We start from the raw sequence: 19,368 nt of genomic DNA, 5'->3' as shown, positions 1-19,368 counted from the left end.
TACGATGACCTGATTGTGAGAAGCTTTTGTCACAGTGTCTGCACTTGTATGGTGTCTCTTTTGTGTGGATTCACTTATGCTTGTTCTTTAAGCTCACGTGCAGTGGTGAAGGATGACCCACACTAGTCACAGGTGTGCTTTTTGACCCCAATGTGGAAGAGGTCATGTATTTTTAATGTACTTGGTGTGTGGAAGCCTCTCCCACATTCTTTGCAGTAGTTCATTTTGTCTCCAGTGTGGCTACGTTGAAGTGGTTTTAGGTCCTGTTGAAGATTGGAAGTTTTTCCACAAAGGTCACAGAGAAATTTTCCCACCACCACAGTGACGACAGGGCTGAGAACAGGATCCATCTGTGTTGCTCTGCTTCTAAACAAAGACACTGTAAGTCAACTCTGCCAACGTCCAATTACATTTAACTGTTTACATTACAAATCTCAGCTTACTGAGTGAAAATGATTCTTCATTTTTCCAAACAGTTCATTCAGAATAACTCCATAAGTTTACTGATCAGACTTGTTCCAAACACTCAGGTTAAAATTACAAGATAAAAAACTAAATACATCCTCACAGTAACTGCACTTGTAGAGTTACTTTCTGGTGTGGATCTGTTGGTGTTTATTCAGCTGATTTGGAGTTTTAAAAGTCTTCTCACACAGGTCACATTTGTAAGGTCTCTCCTCAATGTGGCTAAACATGTGTTGTTGTAGCTGTGCATCTGTTGTAAACGGTTTCCCACACTGATCACAGCAGTAAACATCATTTCCAGTGTGAATCAGTAGGTGAATATTTCGGTACTGTATGTTGTTGAAAGTTTTTCCACAAAAGTCGCAGCTGTACACCTTAATTCCAGAGTGGGTAACTAGATGCTTCTGTAAGTGTTCATTTCGAGCAAAAGCTTTAGCACACAAGCCACAGATGTACTCTTTAACTCCACTGTGGATGAGTTGGTGTGTTTTTAAGTGTCCAGCCCGTAAAAAAGACTTTCCACACAAGTCACAGCTGTATGCTTTAACTCCACTGTGGATGAGTTGGTGGTTTTTTAAACCTCGAGTCTCGGCAAAAGACTTTCCACACTCATCACAGCTGTAAGGTTTAACTGCACTGTGGATGAGTTGGTGAGTTTTTAAGTGTCCAGCCTGGGTAAAAGACTTCCCACACTCATCACAGCTGTAAGGTTTAACTCCACTGTGGATGAGTTGGTGTCTTTTTAAGCTTCCAGCCCGGTTAAAAGACTTTCCACACAAGTCACAGCTGTAAGGTTTAACTCCACTGTGGATGACTTGGTGACTTTTTAAGTGTCCAGCCTGGGTAAAATCCTTCCCACACTCATCACAGCTGTAGGGCTTCTCTCCCTTTCTTCTGTGAGGTTTGTCAGCCTCCTGAGAGTACTGACTTCTCGCTTCATGTTGGTCCTGCAGTGACAGAGATACAAACAGAGGCAGTGAGTGAAATGCAGTCATGGAACAAACTGTAACTCCCTCCATTGGTGGAATTTAATGTGACAAAAAACACATTGTTGGTGTGTTACCACCACCTTGTGGTGATAGTGTCACATTACAATGATGTGCAATGAGAGTTGTAATGAAAATGACATTCTTGAAGAAATACTGATAAGTAGAGGTGGGAATCACCATACATCCCACGATACGATATTATCACAATACTTAACGCACGATACGATATTATTGCGATTTTTTTTAAAAAATATTTTGCAATATTCAGATTCTGTACATAAAGGTACACTTCATCAATATTCATTTTATCTAATATCAAAGTCTCACACTCAGTCTTTCTCTCATTTCAGTCAGTTTTATTGTTGACAAACTGAACGGTTTGTATTACAGTCTAGTCCAACTTAACTGAATGCAACCATCTGGTACAATTACAGCTATTCTGAACTATGCAATTTAGGAAAACTATGCAGCCCATTCAGCAACTGAAGAATTTGAAAGTAAATTAAAACAAAATAGAATTTTACATTAAATAAAAAAGTTTTAAACTTAATTAAAATAAAACATGTCTTAAATTCAAATAAGTAAACTGTCATGTTTATTGCTGCCAAAAAAAAGTTAAACACATTTGGACAGTGAAGGAATGTCAGGATTCTTGCTCAGAAAAAGGATCAACATGCTCTGAAGTCAGAGCACAAAAACCTTTTTTGTAACAAAATATCGATTTCTGCTGTCCCTGTATCGATACATTATTAGCAAACAAAATATCACGATACTACACAGTATCGATTTTTTTCCCCCACCCCTACGTGATAAGTGGAGACAATCTTTAACTTCATAAAATTTTTTGAGTTCAACAGATGATATTGTTGTTTCAATATGTGCTGATAAAATATCATCTTTGTATTTTCTTCTAACTTCTGTGGTTTTTGGTTGTGAATGTAGATTCTGTATATATGGAGGAGCCCAGGATGGAAAAGATAAAGCTGCTGTTAATGTGTTATTAAAAACCAACCAGCTGTGCACACAGTTTCAATAACAGTGTAACTGTGATATTTTTCTCACCTTCTGTGTTGAAGACATTGTTTCCTCTGTAGTGGCTGAGCTGAGTCCAAATGGCTGAAATTGTTCCTCTGCTGCACCACCAGACCCTTCTCTTCCTGTTACTCAGCTGGGACACAAAAAGTATATATTTGTATTTTATCCCTGACAAAAAGAAGCAGAGCAAATAAACATTACTACACTCCTCAGTGACAACAATACCCATGAAGCTTCAAGGTAAAACCCCAGAAGCAACTACAAAAAGAAAGTCATCAGTTGCCTACAAGAACCTGAAAGGTAAAAAGCCGCCTTTACCCAGGGGATGCAACACCCTGTATATATGGACTTCCATAGTTTCACAAAGGAGTCCAGCTTGGAAATGTTGTAGCAGTATAAACTCAGCCAACTACAACATTTCCAAGCACCTCATTACCATCCTAGGGGAGCTAGGATGGTAATGAGGTTTTTAAAAAACATTTTAAAAAATCACTTTGTTAATGTGGAATTCAAAAAGTATTTCACAAATGGAGAATGTATTCTACAATTCATTATTTAAGCACAGAATTCTTTATTTCGATGTGCGTGGCTCTTGTGGTCCTCCATATAGGGCTAGCAAAAATCATACCGTATTTTCACGACCATAAGGCGCACTTAAAAGCCTTAGATTTTCTTCAAAAAGTGCGGCGCGCCCTATAGCGCGGTGCGCCCTATGTGTTGTAAGGAGAACGTAGTAGAGAACACCATGAGAACGTTAAAGGGTGAAGTGTGGGCGTTGATCGTATATACCGGGACAATCGCACATACCTGTATAAAAGAACAGGTATGTGCATTATGCAAGACATCGTTGTTTTAACAACCCTGAAAATGGCAAAGAGACACGCTTATGAAGCACAGTTTAAACTGAAGGCCATCAGCTACGCGGAGGAACATGGAAATCGAGCAGCGGCGAGAGAATTTAAGATTAACGAATCGATAGTTCGCAAATGGAGGAAGCTAGAAAACAAGCTCCGGCAGGTCAAGAAAACGCAGCTGAGTTTCCGCGGACATAAGGCGAGGTGGCTCGAGTTGGAGGAAAGACTCGAGCGGTGGATCATCGAGCAAAGAGCGAGCGGGAGAAGCGTTTCGACGGTCACCATTCGGCTAAAAGCAGTTTCACTTTCACTTTTTATGACACGGTGCCATTTTTCCATCCGGACCAGGACTACGGTAGCGCAGCAACTTCCAGCGGATTATAAGGAAAAGCTGGCCATCTTCCGCTCCTACTGCAGCAAACACATCGGCGACAAAAACATCCAGCCCAGCTACATCACTAACATGGACGAGGTCCCGCTCACTTTTGACATCCCGGTGAGTCACACTGTGGAGAAGAAGGGGACCAGCACGGTAGCGATACGCACAACGGGGTATGAAAAGTCTTCTTTTACTGTTGTGCTTGGCTGCCATGCTAATGGACAGAAACTGCCGCCTATGGTGATTTTTAAGCGAAAGACTTTGCCTAAAGAGAAGTTTCCAGCAGGAATCATCATTAAGGCAAATGAAAAGGGCTGGATGGATGAGGAAATGATGAAAGAGTGGCTGAGGGAGGTGTATGTAAGGAGACCAGGTGGTTTTTTCCACGCATCACCATCGCTGTTGATCTGTGACTCTATGCATCTCACAGCCGATGTGAAAAAACTAGTGCAACAAATGCACTGTGAGCTTGCTGTCATTCCGGGAGGCCTGACAAAGGAACTCCAACCGCTGGACATCGGTGTGAACCGCCCGTTCAAAGTAAGGCTGCGAGCGGCCTGGGAGCGATGGATGACCGGTGGAGACCACAGTTTCACTAAGAGTGGAAGGCAGCGCCGGGCGAGTTACGCCACAATTTGCCAATGGATTGTAGATGCTTGGGCTAACATGTCTGCTGGCACTGTTGTTCGAGCTTTCGCAAAAGCCGGCATCGTTTCCGAGGAGCCGCACGGCACGGAAAGTGACTCTGACGGTGAAGACAGTGAACCTGGAATGTTTGATGGAGATTTAGCGCAGCTGTTCAATTCAGACACAGAGGATGAGGACTTCCATGGGTTTGATTGATGATAAAAATGTGAGTACCAAACTCAGTTTTGCTCCTGCTTTATTTTTAAATATGCATACTTGTATGCTTGTGTGTTGTTGATGATGACGATTACCGGCAATAGAAATGTGAGTAAGGTACCGAATTCAGGTTTGCTCCCGCTTTATTTTTAAATACGCATACGGTACTTGTATGCGCCCTATGATCCAGTGCGCCTTATGTGTGTGTTAAATACAGTAATGGCACACATAACTGAGACTGCGCCTTTTAGCACAGTGCGCCTTATGGTCGTGAAAATACGGTAGAAGTGGCACACATCACATCACCTGTTGAAGGTGTTAACAACACCTTTACATCCACTTGGTGAACTCGCAAACGCTTAGGATTTAGCTGAACCTGACTTTAGATGTTTCTGAAACAAGAAGGACATATTGATTTGCTCTCCTGATATTGAGAGTGTAGTATTGATATTTTAACCTTTAAGGAGCACAAAATGTATTAATCCTACTAACACATACACGCATGTAATGAAGCTCAAGAAGACCAGATAGTATTTTAAGCCTGTGTTTCTGATTTCATGGTTCACTTAGTGGGATGAGAAGCAATATATGAACTAGTGGACTAATATTATATTAGGAAAGATGATTGAATTATAGCAGGGGTGAACAGAATGCAGCAGAGGGATTAAATGAGTGAGACTAGTAGATTCTTAGTTTCTTGTTCCTGATGTGTAGGGGAGGTTTTACCATGACATACACCTTGTTACATGGGATGAAACTTTTATTATATATGTTTGAGGAGTGCACTGAAAGTTAGGTTTGAGAATCTGCTCTCCTTCAAGCAGGCCTGCATGATTGGAACTAAACGTGCTATACAAAACTGTTGCTTTAAAAACGATGGTAAGGTGAGCTTCTCCACCTTACAATGGGCTCTGGAGAAAGTCACCTATGTGGGACACGATTAGATAGTAAGTCCCAAGTCCCTTGTCTAAAAGGAATCAGCAAGGTAATCAATTCTGAATTCATCTTTTTTCTTTTTTGAAATGATGTCATGTTGCTGGCAGTTAGTGATGGGATTTCCGGCTCTTTTTAGAGAACCGGCTCTTTCGTCTCGGCTCACTAAAAAGAGCTGGCTCTTTCGCCTCCCAGCCAGCTCTTGAGGTTTTTTTGTTGCTTTAATTAATTTATTATTAACAACAATATAAAATTATGCACAAAAAAAATTACTAACGTAATTACTAGGGGTGCAACGATACACAAAATTCACGGTTCGGTTCGGTTCGATACTTTGGTGTCACGGTTCGATATTTTTTCGATACAAAAAAATGTTCATGCCTTTTTAATTTGTCATTTATTAAAATTATAAATATATATTTTAACTCAAAAGTACAGTTTTTAAATTTAACCCTAACCCTTGTGCGTGTTTTTTTATTTTGACAGCGAATGCGCACCTGCGGACTACTTATGTGCACCCCTGGTTATATAGCTCATCATATTGCAGCCACAGAAATTCTTTTGTCCATGAAACCATAAAGCTGCACTTTCTTTTTGCCTTATAGTCTGATTTGTCATAACTTTTCTGTTTTGTGGTAAGCTTTTCTTTGGCTGTCACTTCTTCACCCTGACCTGTCTTATTTGGCTCAGCAGAACTAAAATATATATCCTGCTGCTTTTACACACGCACTCACATAATGCTCAGCGATTCTCTGCGCGATCAACCTCTCACATGTTTAAGCTTGCTGCGGGAGATTTCACTTGTCATGCTTGCCCTGCGCTCTTCCTTCTGAGGATGCTGTCTGTGTGGAGCGCTCAGTGGATCTGCGCTCGACAGTGCAGCCTAGGCGGAGTAGTCGAATGCAGATTCACTGAGCGCTCCACACAGACAGCATCGTCAGAAGGAAAGTTGGAAAAGAAATTACAAATTTTGTATTGTTCGATACATATGCGTACCGAACCGAAAGCACTGTATCGAACGGTTCAATATCGATACGAATATCGTTGCACCCCTAGTAATTACACTGCGCCTAGCATCCTGGAGCACTTCTGTTGTGTTTTGTACGTGTTTTGGAGTTTGTGCGTGCCTCAGGGTTTATACATGCTTTGTCTCTAGGGACCACCGTAAATATACTTTTATTGATTCAGTCCACATAAAATGTAATAAATTAATCATATGATACAAAAACCAACTTTTAACTATTTAAATTTTCATCTTTTTCCTTTTAAACTAATTTAAAGTGAAACAAAACAAAACACTGCAAACCACAACACAATAAAATATTAATTAAAATATGAAAACAAAAAGAAGATGCATATTCTCTGTCATATGGGCCTGCATGAATAAACTTTCTGAATCCTTTATCATCTGCAACTGAAAATAGTTGTGGTTGATTCCTATACCTTTCTAATGGGATGTTGTTGTCCCTGGCTCTCTTTCTGTCTCGCTCTGTTCATGTGCTACTGCGAGCGTAACTACTGCCCCTCCCCCCTCTTCCCAGCGCAAAGCACAAGGCTCGCGTGTGGAGTGAAGCGGAAAAAAGTGTGACAGAGAAGGTGAGAGAAAGAAAATAAACCCTACAGCTCGTGACGCTCACTTCAAAGATCCGGCTCTGAGATTCATTTCGTTCGCGACCGACACATCACTACTGGCAGTAGAAACTTAAGTCGACAGAAGAAGTTGTGCTTTCACCAATAAACATACGGGGACTGACTGGACTGATAATGGGGACAAATGGTTAACTGACTTGACACTGATATGCAAGATTGTACCTACTCCAAGCAGACAAGGAAAGGGTTGATGTATGTATGTTTTTTTCAGGAACAGGAAGATGACAGCGACATCCTAGGGTCGCATGAACTTGTGGGCTATGAAGACTTAATCTTGTAATTGTTCATTTCTATGTGTATTTACCACCAGTATGTTATTTTCATGATGTGGTGGCAGATTTCTTTTCCTATGTTTTAATCATATCACATTAGTAATAGTAATTTTATTTTCTCACTTCAGTGTTCATCAGTTGTATGCATTCACATAGAATGTTATCACAAGTGGGCCCCATGTTATTGCACCTTCACAGTGGACCCATCGTAGACTGGAAGATCTCCAGACAGCCTACTTTAAGGGAGGTGACAGGTGGTTGTAATTTTTCTCTGAGGTCAAGGATGAGCTGGACTGAAGGTATAGGGATACGTGATGTCCTGTGGAATGTTCTTTGTTTGAGAGTGTCTGTGAGGGTGGCGGCAAAACTTCAGAGATGATCCTTGTGTTGACTGGGATGTTCCCACCCAAATTGTAATGTGTTTATTAAACACACTTCAAACCCAGCTCACAGGGTATGTTGCAGCGAGTTTTCTAAAATTTCCATAACAGTTCGGCCTTGATGAGCAGGATTTCTCAGGTGAGTTTTGATGAATCACAGGCACGTGGTGACTGGCCATCCTGAGGGAAAATTGCCTCAGTCCCATTGTTCTTTTGTTTGCACAAAAGGGGGAACCGCGACATGTGCTTCAGCAACTCACACATGTAGGACGTTTTAACGAACTAGGAGAGAGACTGCAAAGAATTTGCAATGGAAATGGAAACACCACTATGATTCTTAGTGTTTTGTTAACCCCTGTTTAAAGGACAAAAATTGAGTTTTGTTCTCCAAGCATTTTGTGTCGCCTTAAATCTCACAAGAATGACAGTGGAGGTCTGCCTGTCTTTAAATGAGGAGTAAGAGCTGCCTCAGCCAGATCCCGCCCCCCACTCTATGGCTGTATTCCAATTCAGAAGAGGTGTCAAAATCCATAGGATGCATCCTACAAACGTACTTCAAATGCAGCCTCAAGAGGATGCAGCCCATGAATTTGGACATCCCCAGAGTCTGCAGCTTTGAAAGCGGGATTTGAAGGCCGATTACGTCACGTGATGAAGAGTTTCCAAATTCATGGGTGGGTGGGTTTTGATGGGGTTTTTTTTTAATATCTAAAGTAACATGGCTGCTATGAGGCCAGCTAGGATCCCTGTGGACCTTTCCCTACAAATGATCCAAGATGGATGGGATGAAGAGCCCATCGGAGGCATTGACTCGGACATCTCAGATATAGAGGACCCAGACTATTGTCCCCCCCCCTGAACAAGGCCAGTCAGACACAGAGGAGTCCTCAGATGAGTCCTCTGAAGAGGAAATGGATATTGAGTCCAACAGAATGAGCCCCTCTTACTGCTCTAGCCACAATATTCTGAATTAGTCGGCTAGGGCTTGCACCTGGGTTTAGTACGGTCTCCCCTATAGATGTATGGAAGATGTTCATGTCTGATAATATAATAGAAGAGGTGCTGACATGCACAAACATGGAGGCACAAAGAGTCGCCACAGACAGGGGAAAAGAGTGGAAAAATGTAATCAAACATAAGCTCCTGGCCTTTATTTGATTGACCATTCTTGCAGGAAGTGAGAAGAACTGGGATATACCAGTCGGTGTGCTTTTTAGGAGTCCTCTGCATAACCAATTGTACAAGGCCACTATGTCAATTCAAAGATTTGAAGATATTCGCCCGTCTTGCACTTTGATGACAAGAGGACCAGAGCCTACCGACTGAAAACAAACCACGTGGCAGCTTTCCTTTCTACATATGGGGCCTGTTCCTGGTCAACTGCAGGCAGAAATTCATGCTCAGTGATTGTGTTACAGCGGATGAACCAATTGTGCCTTTCAGAGGGAAGACCCAGCTTCTGCAGTATATACTGAGCAAGCATACAAAAGTGATACAAGTGATACAAAAACTCCAATTTCTTAAAATTAATGAAAAAATAAATAAAAATGAAACGGGCCTTATGTCACAAACATGTTTTATGAGGAATACCTCAAATATGAAAATATTACAACTCTTCATTTTAAAGATTTTGAAGAATAACAACCGAGTTTATAGCAAAATGCATTGATTTTATTTGGGGTCATTTTTGACCCCACTCGTGGAAGAGTTTAGGTATTGGTAGGTTGTGCATCCAAGGGTTAAACGTGCTGCTGTTGTTTAATGCGACCTCGCTGGTTTTCTCTTTCTGGCGCAGAGAAAAGCCGATCAGCTGGTCACTGATCAGTTTCATAACTGAATTAGCAGCTTTCTAGCTGAAGTAGTACGGGACAAACCGCCTTGCTTTTCACCTCAACTTTAGTTCGACTTCCTCGGCTGTAATTGGTCCAGCTCAATTCAGTTGATCATAACCAACTGGCCAATCCCCCACCATTCATTTATACCGTAAAAAAGAGAAAAGAAATAAAACCCCATCGGCCCATAAAAACGAAAAATCAAGGGCGGCCCACTGGGCAAATGCTGGGTATGCTCGATGGCCAGTCCAGCCCTGCTCGTACTGCCACACATTTGTTCGTCCAAAGCCAGTTAATCTGCGACGCCAGTTAAACTGGAACACCGGTCTCAGTCAAAATGCCCGGGTCGATTTTTTTATCCCAGTCCAGCCCTGGATGCATCTGGAGATCGTCCTATGAAGGCCTATTTCAATGACTAATTGCCCTCCCCCACGCTTGTACCCGTGGCTTCCTGTCACCGCGGTAAAGTGAGCCGTCATTTGTGAGCCGCGGTCAAGCCAGCCGCCTCTTATCCGCCGCATAAATTTCCTTGCGCTTTTACACCAGTCTTCACGGTAGCGCCTGTTCGCTTTATGTGCCGATTGAAAGCCTATACCCGCGCACACGTGCACGTGCACGAACGCGAGCACGTGCGCACACAAATTACAATGAAACAGCCCGATACAGTCAATACAATTATGGAAATGTCAGAAATTCATTAAAAATCATCCTGAGTAGTTGATGTCCAACTTTCAACAGATTCCTTCTCTGGGACACCTACTGTACCTGTGTGCCAAGTTTCAGCCAGATTTACTGTAGAATTTCTCAGAAATTAAAGGAAACTTATATTCAACGCAATCAGCCAATACAATAGAATTATTGTCAATTTTCAAAAATTCATTAAAAATCATCCTGAGTAGTTGAGGTCCAACTTTCAACACATCCCTCCTCTGGGACACCTACTGTACCTGTGTGCCAAGTTTCATCCAGATTTACTGTAGAATTCCTCAAAAATTAAAGGGTACTTGTATCCAATGCAGTCAGCCAATACAATAGAATTATGTCAATTTTAAAAAATTCATTACAAATCATCCTGAGTAGTTGAGGTCCAACTTTCAACACATCCCTCCTCTGGGACACCTACTATACCTGTGTGCCAAGTTTCAGCCAGATTTACTGTAGAATTTCTCAGAAATTAAAGGGTACTTGTATCCAATGCAGTCAGCCAATACAATATAATTATGTCAATTTTAAAAAATTCATGAAAAATCATCCTGAGTAGTTGAGGTCCAACTTCCAACAGATTCCTTCTCTGGGACACCTACTGTACCTGTGTGCCAGGTTTAATCTCAATCTGCTGCATCAATAATTGTTTAATATTGATGGATCAAAAGTGCTGCTGAGAGAGTCATGACAGTGACTATAAAGAGACAGCATATTTGCTTTTCTTCACTGACTCGCTCTGAAATCCAGATTTTAATTTTGGAATATTAGGTGTACTTGTGGTTCCTATAGAATTTTAAGGTTGAACGGTAATCAGAGTCTTCATCTCTTAGACCTCTCTTCTGTGGATGCAGCTCACATCATTCTGTACAATACGATCATTTTTAATTCTACAACTGTTTATAACCTGCATAGTTCACATTTCTGTATAGCTGTATATCTCATATTCTGTATAGTTTTTTATATTTATATCCTGTTCATAGCGTGTAAATAGTTTGTACTCACTACAGCCTGTAACTATACTTATAGTTATAGCATATTCATAACATACCTTCATACCGTGTACATTGTAACATACCATAATAGAACCATTTCTGTAATATACTTACATACCTATATTATTGCTAATATATATTCTAATATATCTATATCATGGCTAAAGCACTTCTGGATGGATGCAAACTGCATTTTCTTGCCTTGTACCTGTGACATGTGCAATGACAATAAAGTTGAATTATATTCTATTCTAAATTAATTCAGAAGACAAACACCCGTCTCTGCTTTTGAGATTAGCATTAACACCTTCAGTTTTGACAAATAATACAGTTATAGTGGATCAGGTGCCCCTGAATCTTCCCTTATTTGTGCTGCAATAAGCCTAGGCTCTTGCGGGCTTCCAATCATGTATGAATTTTTTCCTTCTTTGCTCGTTCTGTGTTTATACACCTCTCTGCATTTAATCATTAGTTAGTATGCATCTCTTGCACAGTGTATATGTTTTCCTGTCTCCTTTTCATCAACCTCAGCCAGTCACAGCAGATGGCTGTCTCTCCTTGAGCCTGTTTCTGCCAGATGTTTCTACCTCTTCAAATGGAGTTTTTCCTTCCCACTCACACTAAATGTTAGCTCATATGGGGTACTTAAATTGTTGGGGTTTTCTTTGTATTATTGTTGTGTTTTTACCCAGCAACATAAAGTGTCTTTAGGTGACTGTTGTTGTGATTTGGCGCTGTACAGGGAGTGCAGAATTATTAGGCAAATGAGTATTTTGTCCACATCATCCTCTTCATGCACGTTGTCTTACTCCAAGCTGTATAGGCTCGAAAGCCTACTACCAATTAAGCATATTAGGTGATGTGCATCTCTGTAATAAGAAGGGGTGTGGTCTAATGACATCAACACCGTATATCAGGTGTGCATAATTATTAGGCAACGTCCTTTCCTTTGGCAAAACGGGTCAAAAGAAGGACTTGACGGGCTCAGAAAAGTCAAAAATAGTGAGATATCTTGCAGAGGGATGCAGCAGTCTCAAAATTGCAAAGCTTCTGATGCGTGATCATCGAACAATCAAACGTTTCATTCAAAATAGTCAACAGGGTCGCAAGAAGCGTGTGGAAAAACCAAGGCGCAAAATAACTGCCCATAAACTGAGAAAAGTCAAGCGTGCAGCTGCCAAGATGCCACTTGCCACCAGTTTGGCCATATTTCAGAGCTGCAACATCACTGGAGTGCCCAAAAGCACAAGGTGTGCAATACTCAGAGACATGGCCAAGGTAAGAAAGGCTGAAAGACGACCACCACTGAACAAGACACACAAGCTGAAACGTCAAGACGGGGCCAAGAAATATCTCAAGACTGGTTTTTCTAAGGTTTTATGGACTGATGAAATGAGAGTGAGTCTTGATGGGCCAGATGGATGGGCCCGTGGCTGGATTGGTAAAGGGCAGAGAGCTCCAGTCCGACTCAGACGCCAGCAAGGTGGAGGTGGAGTACTGGTTTGGGCTGGTATCATCAAAGATGAGCTTGTGGGGCTTTTTCGGGTTGAGGATGGAGTCAAGCTCAACTCCCAGTCCTACTGCCAGTTCCTGGAAGACACCTTCTTCAAGCAGTGGTACAGGAAGAAGTCTGCATCCTTCAAGAAAAACATGATTTTCATGCAGGACAATGCTCCATCACACGCGTCCAAGTACTCCACAGCGTGGCTGGCAAGAAAGGGTATAAAAGAAGAAAAACTAATGACATGGCCTCCTTGTTCACCTGATCTGAACCCCATTGAGAACCTGTGGTCCATCATCAAATGTGAGATTTACAAGGAGGGAAAACAGTACACCTCTCTGAACAGTGTCTGGGAGGCTGTGGTTTCTGCTGCACGCAATGTTGATGGTGAACAGATCAAAACACTGACAGAATCCATGGATGGCAGGCTTTTGAGTGTCCTTGCAAAGAAAGGTGGCTATATTGGTCGCTGATTTGTTTTTGTTTTGTTTTTGAATGTCAGAAATGTATATTTGTGAATGTGGAGATGTTATATTGGTTTCACTGGTAAAAATAAATAATTGAAATGGGCATATATTTGGTTTTTGTTTAGTTGCCTAATAATTATGCACAGTAATAGTCACCTGCACACACAGATATCCCCCTAAAATAGCTAAAACTAAAAACAAACTAAAAACTACTTCCAAAAACATTCAGCTTTGATATTAATGAGTTTTTTGGGTTCATTGAGAACATGGTTGTTGTTCAAAAATAAAATTATTCCTCAAAAATACAACTTGCCTAATAATTCTGCACTCCCTATATAAATAGAATAGAATAGAATCGAGTACTTCAGACCGGGAGATTGGCAAAATGTATAAATAGGATGGCGATTAGGGGAATTGGAGACAGCTGTGTAACACAGCAGGGATACATTGGGAATAAGAAGACAGTGGACGTAAGACTCAACACAAGAACGAGACAAGAGGCCACCAAACTAAAACACAGACCTAAGATACATGAGCTTGACACAGACAAAAGCATAAACAGACATGAAGACAAGACTGGCTTTAACACTAGAGTGTTTTCACAAGTCTTCCATCCACTTGTGGAATGCTGAAAAAGAACTACACTTAAAAGCTTACTTATGGAACTGAAAACAAAAGAATACATAATGTAAACATATCATCAAATAATCCAGGACTCACAAACAATGATATGATGAACAGAACTATAAAAAACAAAACTGAGAAATGCTTGGTAAACTGACCAAGGACTATGTCATCATGTCATTTTTTAAATATCATGGTTAATGTGTCCTGATTTGTAGATAGTGCCATCTTACAAATACCAGGAAATCCAACTGGGTGACAAGCCAGAGTTGTCTGCCCACACACCCACTGACTAGAAAAAGGGTTGAAACCTCAACTACTCAGGATGATTTTTAATGAATTTTTGAAAATTGACATAATTCTATTGTATTGGCTGATTGCGTTGAATATAAGTTTCCTTTAATTTCTGAGGAATTCTACAGTAAACCTGGCTGAAACTTGGCACACAGGTACAGTAGGTGTCCCAGAGAAGGAATCTGTTGAAAGTTGGACCTCAACTACTCGGGATGATTTTTAATGAATTTTTGAAAATTGACAATAATTCTATTGTATTGACTGTATTGAATTGAATATATGTTTCCTTTAATTTCTGAGGAATTCTACAGTAAATCTGGCTGAAACTTGGCACACAGGTACAGTAGGTGTCCCAGAGGAGGGATGTGTTGAAAGTTGGACATCAACTACTCAGGATAATTTTTAATGAATTTTTGAAAATTGACATAATTCTATTGTATTGGCTGATTGCGTTGAATAGAAGTTTCCTTTAATTTCTGAGGAATTTTACAGTAAATCTGGATGAAACCTGGCACACAGGTACAGTAGGTGTCCCAGAGAAGGAATCTGTTGAAAGTTGGACATCAACTACTCAGGATGATTTTTAATGAATTTTTGAAAATTGACATAATTCTATTGTATTGGCTGTATTGCATTGGATACAAGTACCCTTTAATTTCTGAGGAATTCTACAGTAAATCTGTCTGAAACTTGGCACACAGGTACAGTAGGTGTCCCAGAGGAGGGATGTGTTGAAAGTTGGACATCAACTACTCAGGGTGATTTTTAATGAATTTTTATACAAAGCGAAAAGGCGCTACCGTAAAGACTGGTGTAAAAGCGCAAGGAAATTTATGCGGCGGATAGGAGGCGGCTGGCTTGCCCGCGGCTCACAAATGACGGCTCACTTTACCGCGGTTTCCTGTCCTGGGGGTTGGTTGTTCTCCTGCCCTGCACCCCATCCTTTTGTTCTTACCCCCTAGCAACCGCCATATTCTAACGTTGCAAGCAATCACAAACTCTACAGTCTGTCTAACTCCAATGTATAGCAAGCAATCTATTATTTCTCAACAGAGCTAAACTCAACATAAACTGAACCCACATTAAAGTTAGCTCGGTGCTTACCTTTAGATGAGCCCACAAACCGAGAGAAACTCCGTGATGAAGCTGGAAGTCTTAAGAAACAGATCAGGGAGCAGAGACCCACGTGGTTCACGCTGATCTGAGCTACGATCCAGGAGACAAGGGTGTGGAGATCGATGCAGATATTAATCCCAACGTTGGTAGTTGTATATGTTCCTGTAAGTTTACTACTCCACTCCCGTTTCATGGAAAAAGCAGCTCTCTCTGCTCGACTCCTCTCCTGCACACACACTTTGCTCCGCCTCCTTTTCCGGCTCTGCTGTGATTTGTTGCTGTGCGGCCACGTGACTCAGCTGGGCAACGTAACCACGTGGGTGTTATTTAAAATTTCAAAATTAGGGCCTATCTCATTTTCCCAAACTCTTTTCCTTGGCTTCGAAGAAAACGTCATCGTGGGAAGGAGAATTGCTAAGGACTCAGGAAAAGAGAGGAGCGGTGCTGAGAATTGGAACAGCCTTACACTTGTCTCTCTGTAACAATGTGACACCGGATGTCCGCCTGTTGAAACTACATTGTGCTGAAGATGGACTACAAAACAAACATCTTACTTCGTCACAATGTGTTCTAACCCTGTTGTTTTATGGAAGTCATATAAACGAGAACAGCCTGTTAAAATATCCCTTCATTACAACGTTTGAATGTTAAAGAAAAAGGAACATTTAGGGTCAGATTTACTAACATCTGCAGCAGCTCAAACACGTCTTTTGATCGTTGCTGCTGTATTTACTAAAGAGACTCTTAGCTTTTTAAAATTCAGTGACAGAAAGACTGAAGTCATAGCTGGACTTGCCATCGGGCATTTGCCCGGTGGGCCGATGGTTATTTTTCGTTTTTCTTTAATGGTATAAACAATGAAATGTGGTGGATTGGCCAGATGCTGGCCGATGTGTAAAAAAGTTTGGTGCTGATAGTGGCGGAGCTTCCACAGAGGCCAGGAGTTGGATGAGGGAAAGGGGAGGCAGGAGAGATCAATGACAATAGAGCATGTGTCCAAATTCATGGGCTGCATCCTCCTGAGGACCCGGCCTTCGCGGTCTACGTGGGCCGGGTCCTCAGAAGGTCGGGTAGGCCGGAAGTAAACGGCTGGGGAAATTGGACGGTCTAGCCTTCTGATTAGCTTCACCGCTGTCTCGGTGGAGTTTAATAAACTCGGCCGTCTGCTCCTTGCTATCTAAAATATAACAGGACACTGGCGTAAATTCTCGACCGTCTCACACTTCTGTTTAATCAGTTTTCTGCTTGACGTTTATTCAGCTGTGTGAAAATCCTGGGGGATTAATAAAGTTTTATTTTATCTAATCTAATCTAATAACTTTAATCTCAGCCAAACCGATTTACTCACGAGCAAATAAAACACTGAAAAAAGCCCAACAATAACATTTTTAGGTTATTGTTGGGCTGGTGGGTAGCAGATGCTCCGAAAACGTCGAAGCACTTTTGCAAATATGCGATATCTTGATAAACCGAGCAGATATTTGATGTTTACAAAGCTACTTTCTTGCCTGAAAATATGTTAAAAGTTTATTTTGTGACCCAGAAAGATTAGTAAGAGTAATTTTAAAACTTAGTAGCGGCCGCCATTGCTGGAAACGTTTTTTTTTTTTTTTCAAACTTTATTGAGCTTACAAAATGAACAGCCAGTCATTCCAGTTCAGCCTGAATAGTGGACATACAAGACAAACAAAAGCAACAATATACAGTACAATGAAACAAGCAGGACAAATAAATAAAGGAGAGAAAAAAGAAAAAAAAAAGGGGGGGGGGATGTGACAGACTTCATAATTTAGTACTTGTGACAGCTCATTTGTTAAACATTTCTGAATGAATTTCAATCAGTGATAAACCTTTCTTATTGGAAGTTAATTTAAGAGAGTTTAAATAATATTCAATTTCAATCAAAAACAAATTAAATGATGGGGTTGAGTTTTGAAATTTACATTTATGTATATGGAATTTCCCTAATAAGATATAAAGATTGACAATGGCACATTTTTCTTTTTCTTTAGTTTCAAAATAAGTGATAATGTTCTTCCCTTCAATTTTGATTTCGTATGTTGTCTTGCACAGTATATAATTTTCAAGCTCTCTCCAAAATGTAGCACTATATAAACAGTCATAAAACAAATGAGTAACACTTTCAAGTTCAGTTGCCATTGCTGGAAACTGGAGTTTGGCTGGGCCGCGCCATGACGTAATCGGTCTACAAATGCGGCCTCAGGAGGATGCAGCCCATGAATTTGGACACGACCAATAAGTCGTACAGCTGGGTGGGTGCTGTGTTACTGATGGTGAACTTTATTGTATTCATAAGGTTAGTTATTGGGTTGCCAACCGTCCCGTGCAAACGAAATCATCCCGCATTCAGAGAAAATATTACGCGTTTCGTATTGAGCTGAAAAGGAACACAGTTTGTCCCGTTCTTCAGGTAGAATGGAAGAAGACACAAAGCTGGATTTATTCTGTCGTTACTCGGGCTCCCCTGTCATTCTCTCGCCTGTTGCAACTTCAATCGTGAAACTGATCAATGATCGGCTTTTCTCTCTTGTTTGTTTATCGCGCTAAACAACAGCAGCACGTTTAAGCTTGATCAGCTGTTGTTAGAATTCATTTGATTTTAATTTCTAGTATCAGCTGATGTTTGATGGAGCCACAGCTGAAAAAAAAGGGCTGGTCCTAACCATGAGATGTCCTTACTGAGTCATCAGAGCTGAACTGGTGATGGAGAAACAGGTTTACCTTTTAGGTGACATGAATGAGTTGAAGGGAAGTTATGAACTGTTTCTGAGAGACAACTAACACCAAGCTCCTTTTTTTTTGTGTAGCTGACAGCTGGTAACTGTGCAGGGGCGGATCTAGCACAGCTTTTGCCAGGGGGCCAGGTAGGGCATTAACAGGGAGAGGGGGACACAAAGATATACTTTTCTCTCTTACTCTCGTATAAAATATTTAGCTTTTATTAAATAGTTATCTGAATCTTACAACCAAAGTTTGTATAATAATACACAAGATTGGCTGTAGACCATTGTTAACCCTTTAGAGCCGATCGGAGCGGGAACGCTCTGTTATGCGTAACTATTTTTAAATCCCAGTAGCACTGCAACCACGTAAGCTAGCGCAAAAATTTTTTTTGCATATGAAACCGGAGGAGTTGTACTTACATCTGATGCCATCAGCGTGTCCTAGGTCACGGTTTCCTTCCACATAAAGCTTTGCAAAAACTGCATAAAAAGCGCTTGCAGGAACAAAAACATAATATTCCAGAAACACGCTTTGCCGATCTCATCAGCTGTTCATAACACTTCCTACGTTGGAATAGACGTCAGCGCGAACTTTTGCATTTCCGCCATTACCTGCCCGAAACCGGAAGTGACGTCATTTTCGCGGAAATGTAGTCTTTTTTGCGATCAGGGCCTCAGGGCCTATACTGCTCTTTTTAAAAGTTATCTTTGACTTTATGACTTTCTGTGTCGTTTCTGGGATTCTTAGGACTCATATTGCACTGCTGGAAATAGTTTATTTTGATGCATATGCTGCTTTTTTGCAAATTTGCAGTATAATATTTATTTTCGTTTTTCCTGCAGTGTATAAAAATTGGTGTATTTCAAAAATAAAACTATGAAGACACTCAAAATAAATTTCCTGTGGTGGGAAACTATTTTGTGCAACTTTTTTGTATTTACAGTTTTGAGGGATAAGACTCTTAAATTTCTCTAACTACAAATATATGTTAAAAAAATCAAAAACGATTTTCAATTTTTTTGTAGTTTATTGCACTTTTTTGCAATTTATGTAATTACTATGCACTTAATGAATACATATTATTAAAATCTGGGCTATAATGGTTGTATTGATGTATAGCAACTTGAAATGCTCCCAAAAATGGCTCCACAGCATGTAAAAATATAATATAAGCTCTGGCGGACTTGGTTCTATGGTAGGTCTTAAAGGGTTAATCATTCAGAACACTTTGTAAAAGTAACAAAAAACAAAAAGTGAATGCAAAAGTGCATAAATATTTATTTTACATGTTT

At 40.7% G+C, this 19,368-nt stretch overlaps 1 protein-coding gene across 2 annotated transcripts; it reads right to left on the bottom strand.

Annotated features, from left to right (window-relative positions):
• Window positions 1-297: 297 nt before the first annotated feature.
• LOC146673277 (uncharacterized) lies at window positions 298-15,584 on the bottom strand. Of its 2 annotated transcripts, none has more exons than XM_085401895.1 (3): window positions 15,320-15,584; window positions 2,517-2,657; window positions 298-1,412 (listed from the first exon to the last, which is right to left on the bottom strand). In XM_085401895.1, the coding sequence occupies exons 2-3, from the start codon at window positions 2,532-2,534 to the stop codon at window positions 588-590; spliced, it is 843 nt and encodes a 280-aa protein (XP_085258021.1). In that variant the 5' UTR covers window positions 2,535-2,657; window positions 15,320-15,584; the 3' UTR covers window positions 298-587. The 2 variants fall into 2 exon arrangements, with proteins under 2 accessions (XP_085258021.1, XP_085258020.1); XM_085401894.1 differs by having other exon boundaries at window positions 2,517-2,622.
• Window positions 15,585-19,368: the final 3,784 nt, after the last annotated feature.

This window comes from Rhamphochromis longiceps, linkage group LG3, assembly GCF_057381845.1.
Source record: "Rhamphochromis longiceps isolate RC_006_pf linkage group LG3, R_longiceps_female_GT1.1, whole genome shotgun sequence".
Taxonomy (NCBI): Eukaryota; Metazoa; Chordata; class Actinopteri; order Cichliformes; family Cichlidae; genus Rhamphochromis; species Rhamphochromis longiceps.
Note: the sequence above shows the minus strand (reverse complement) of the source record. Positions and strands in the feature narration are given on the sequence as shown.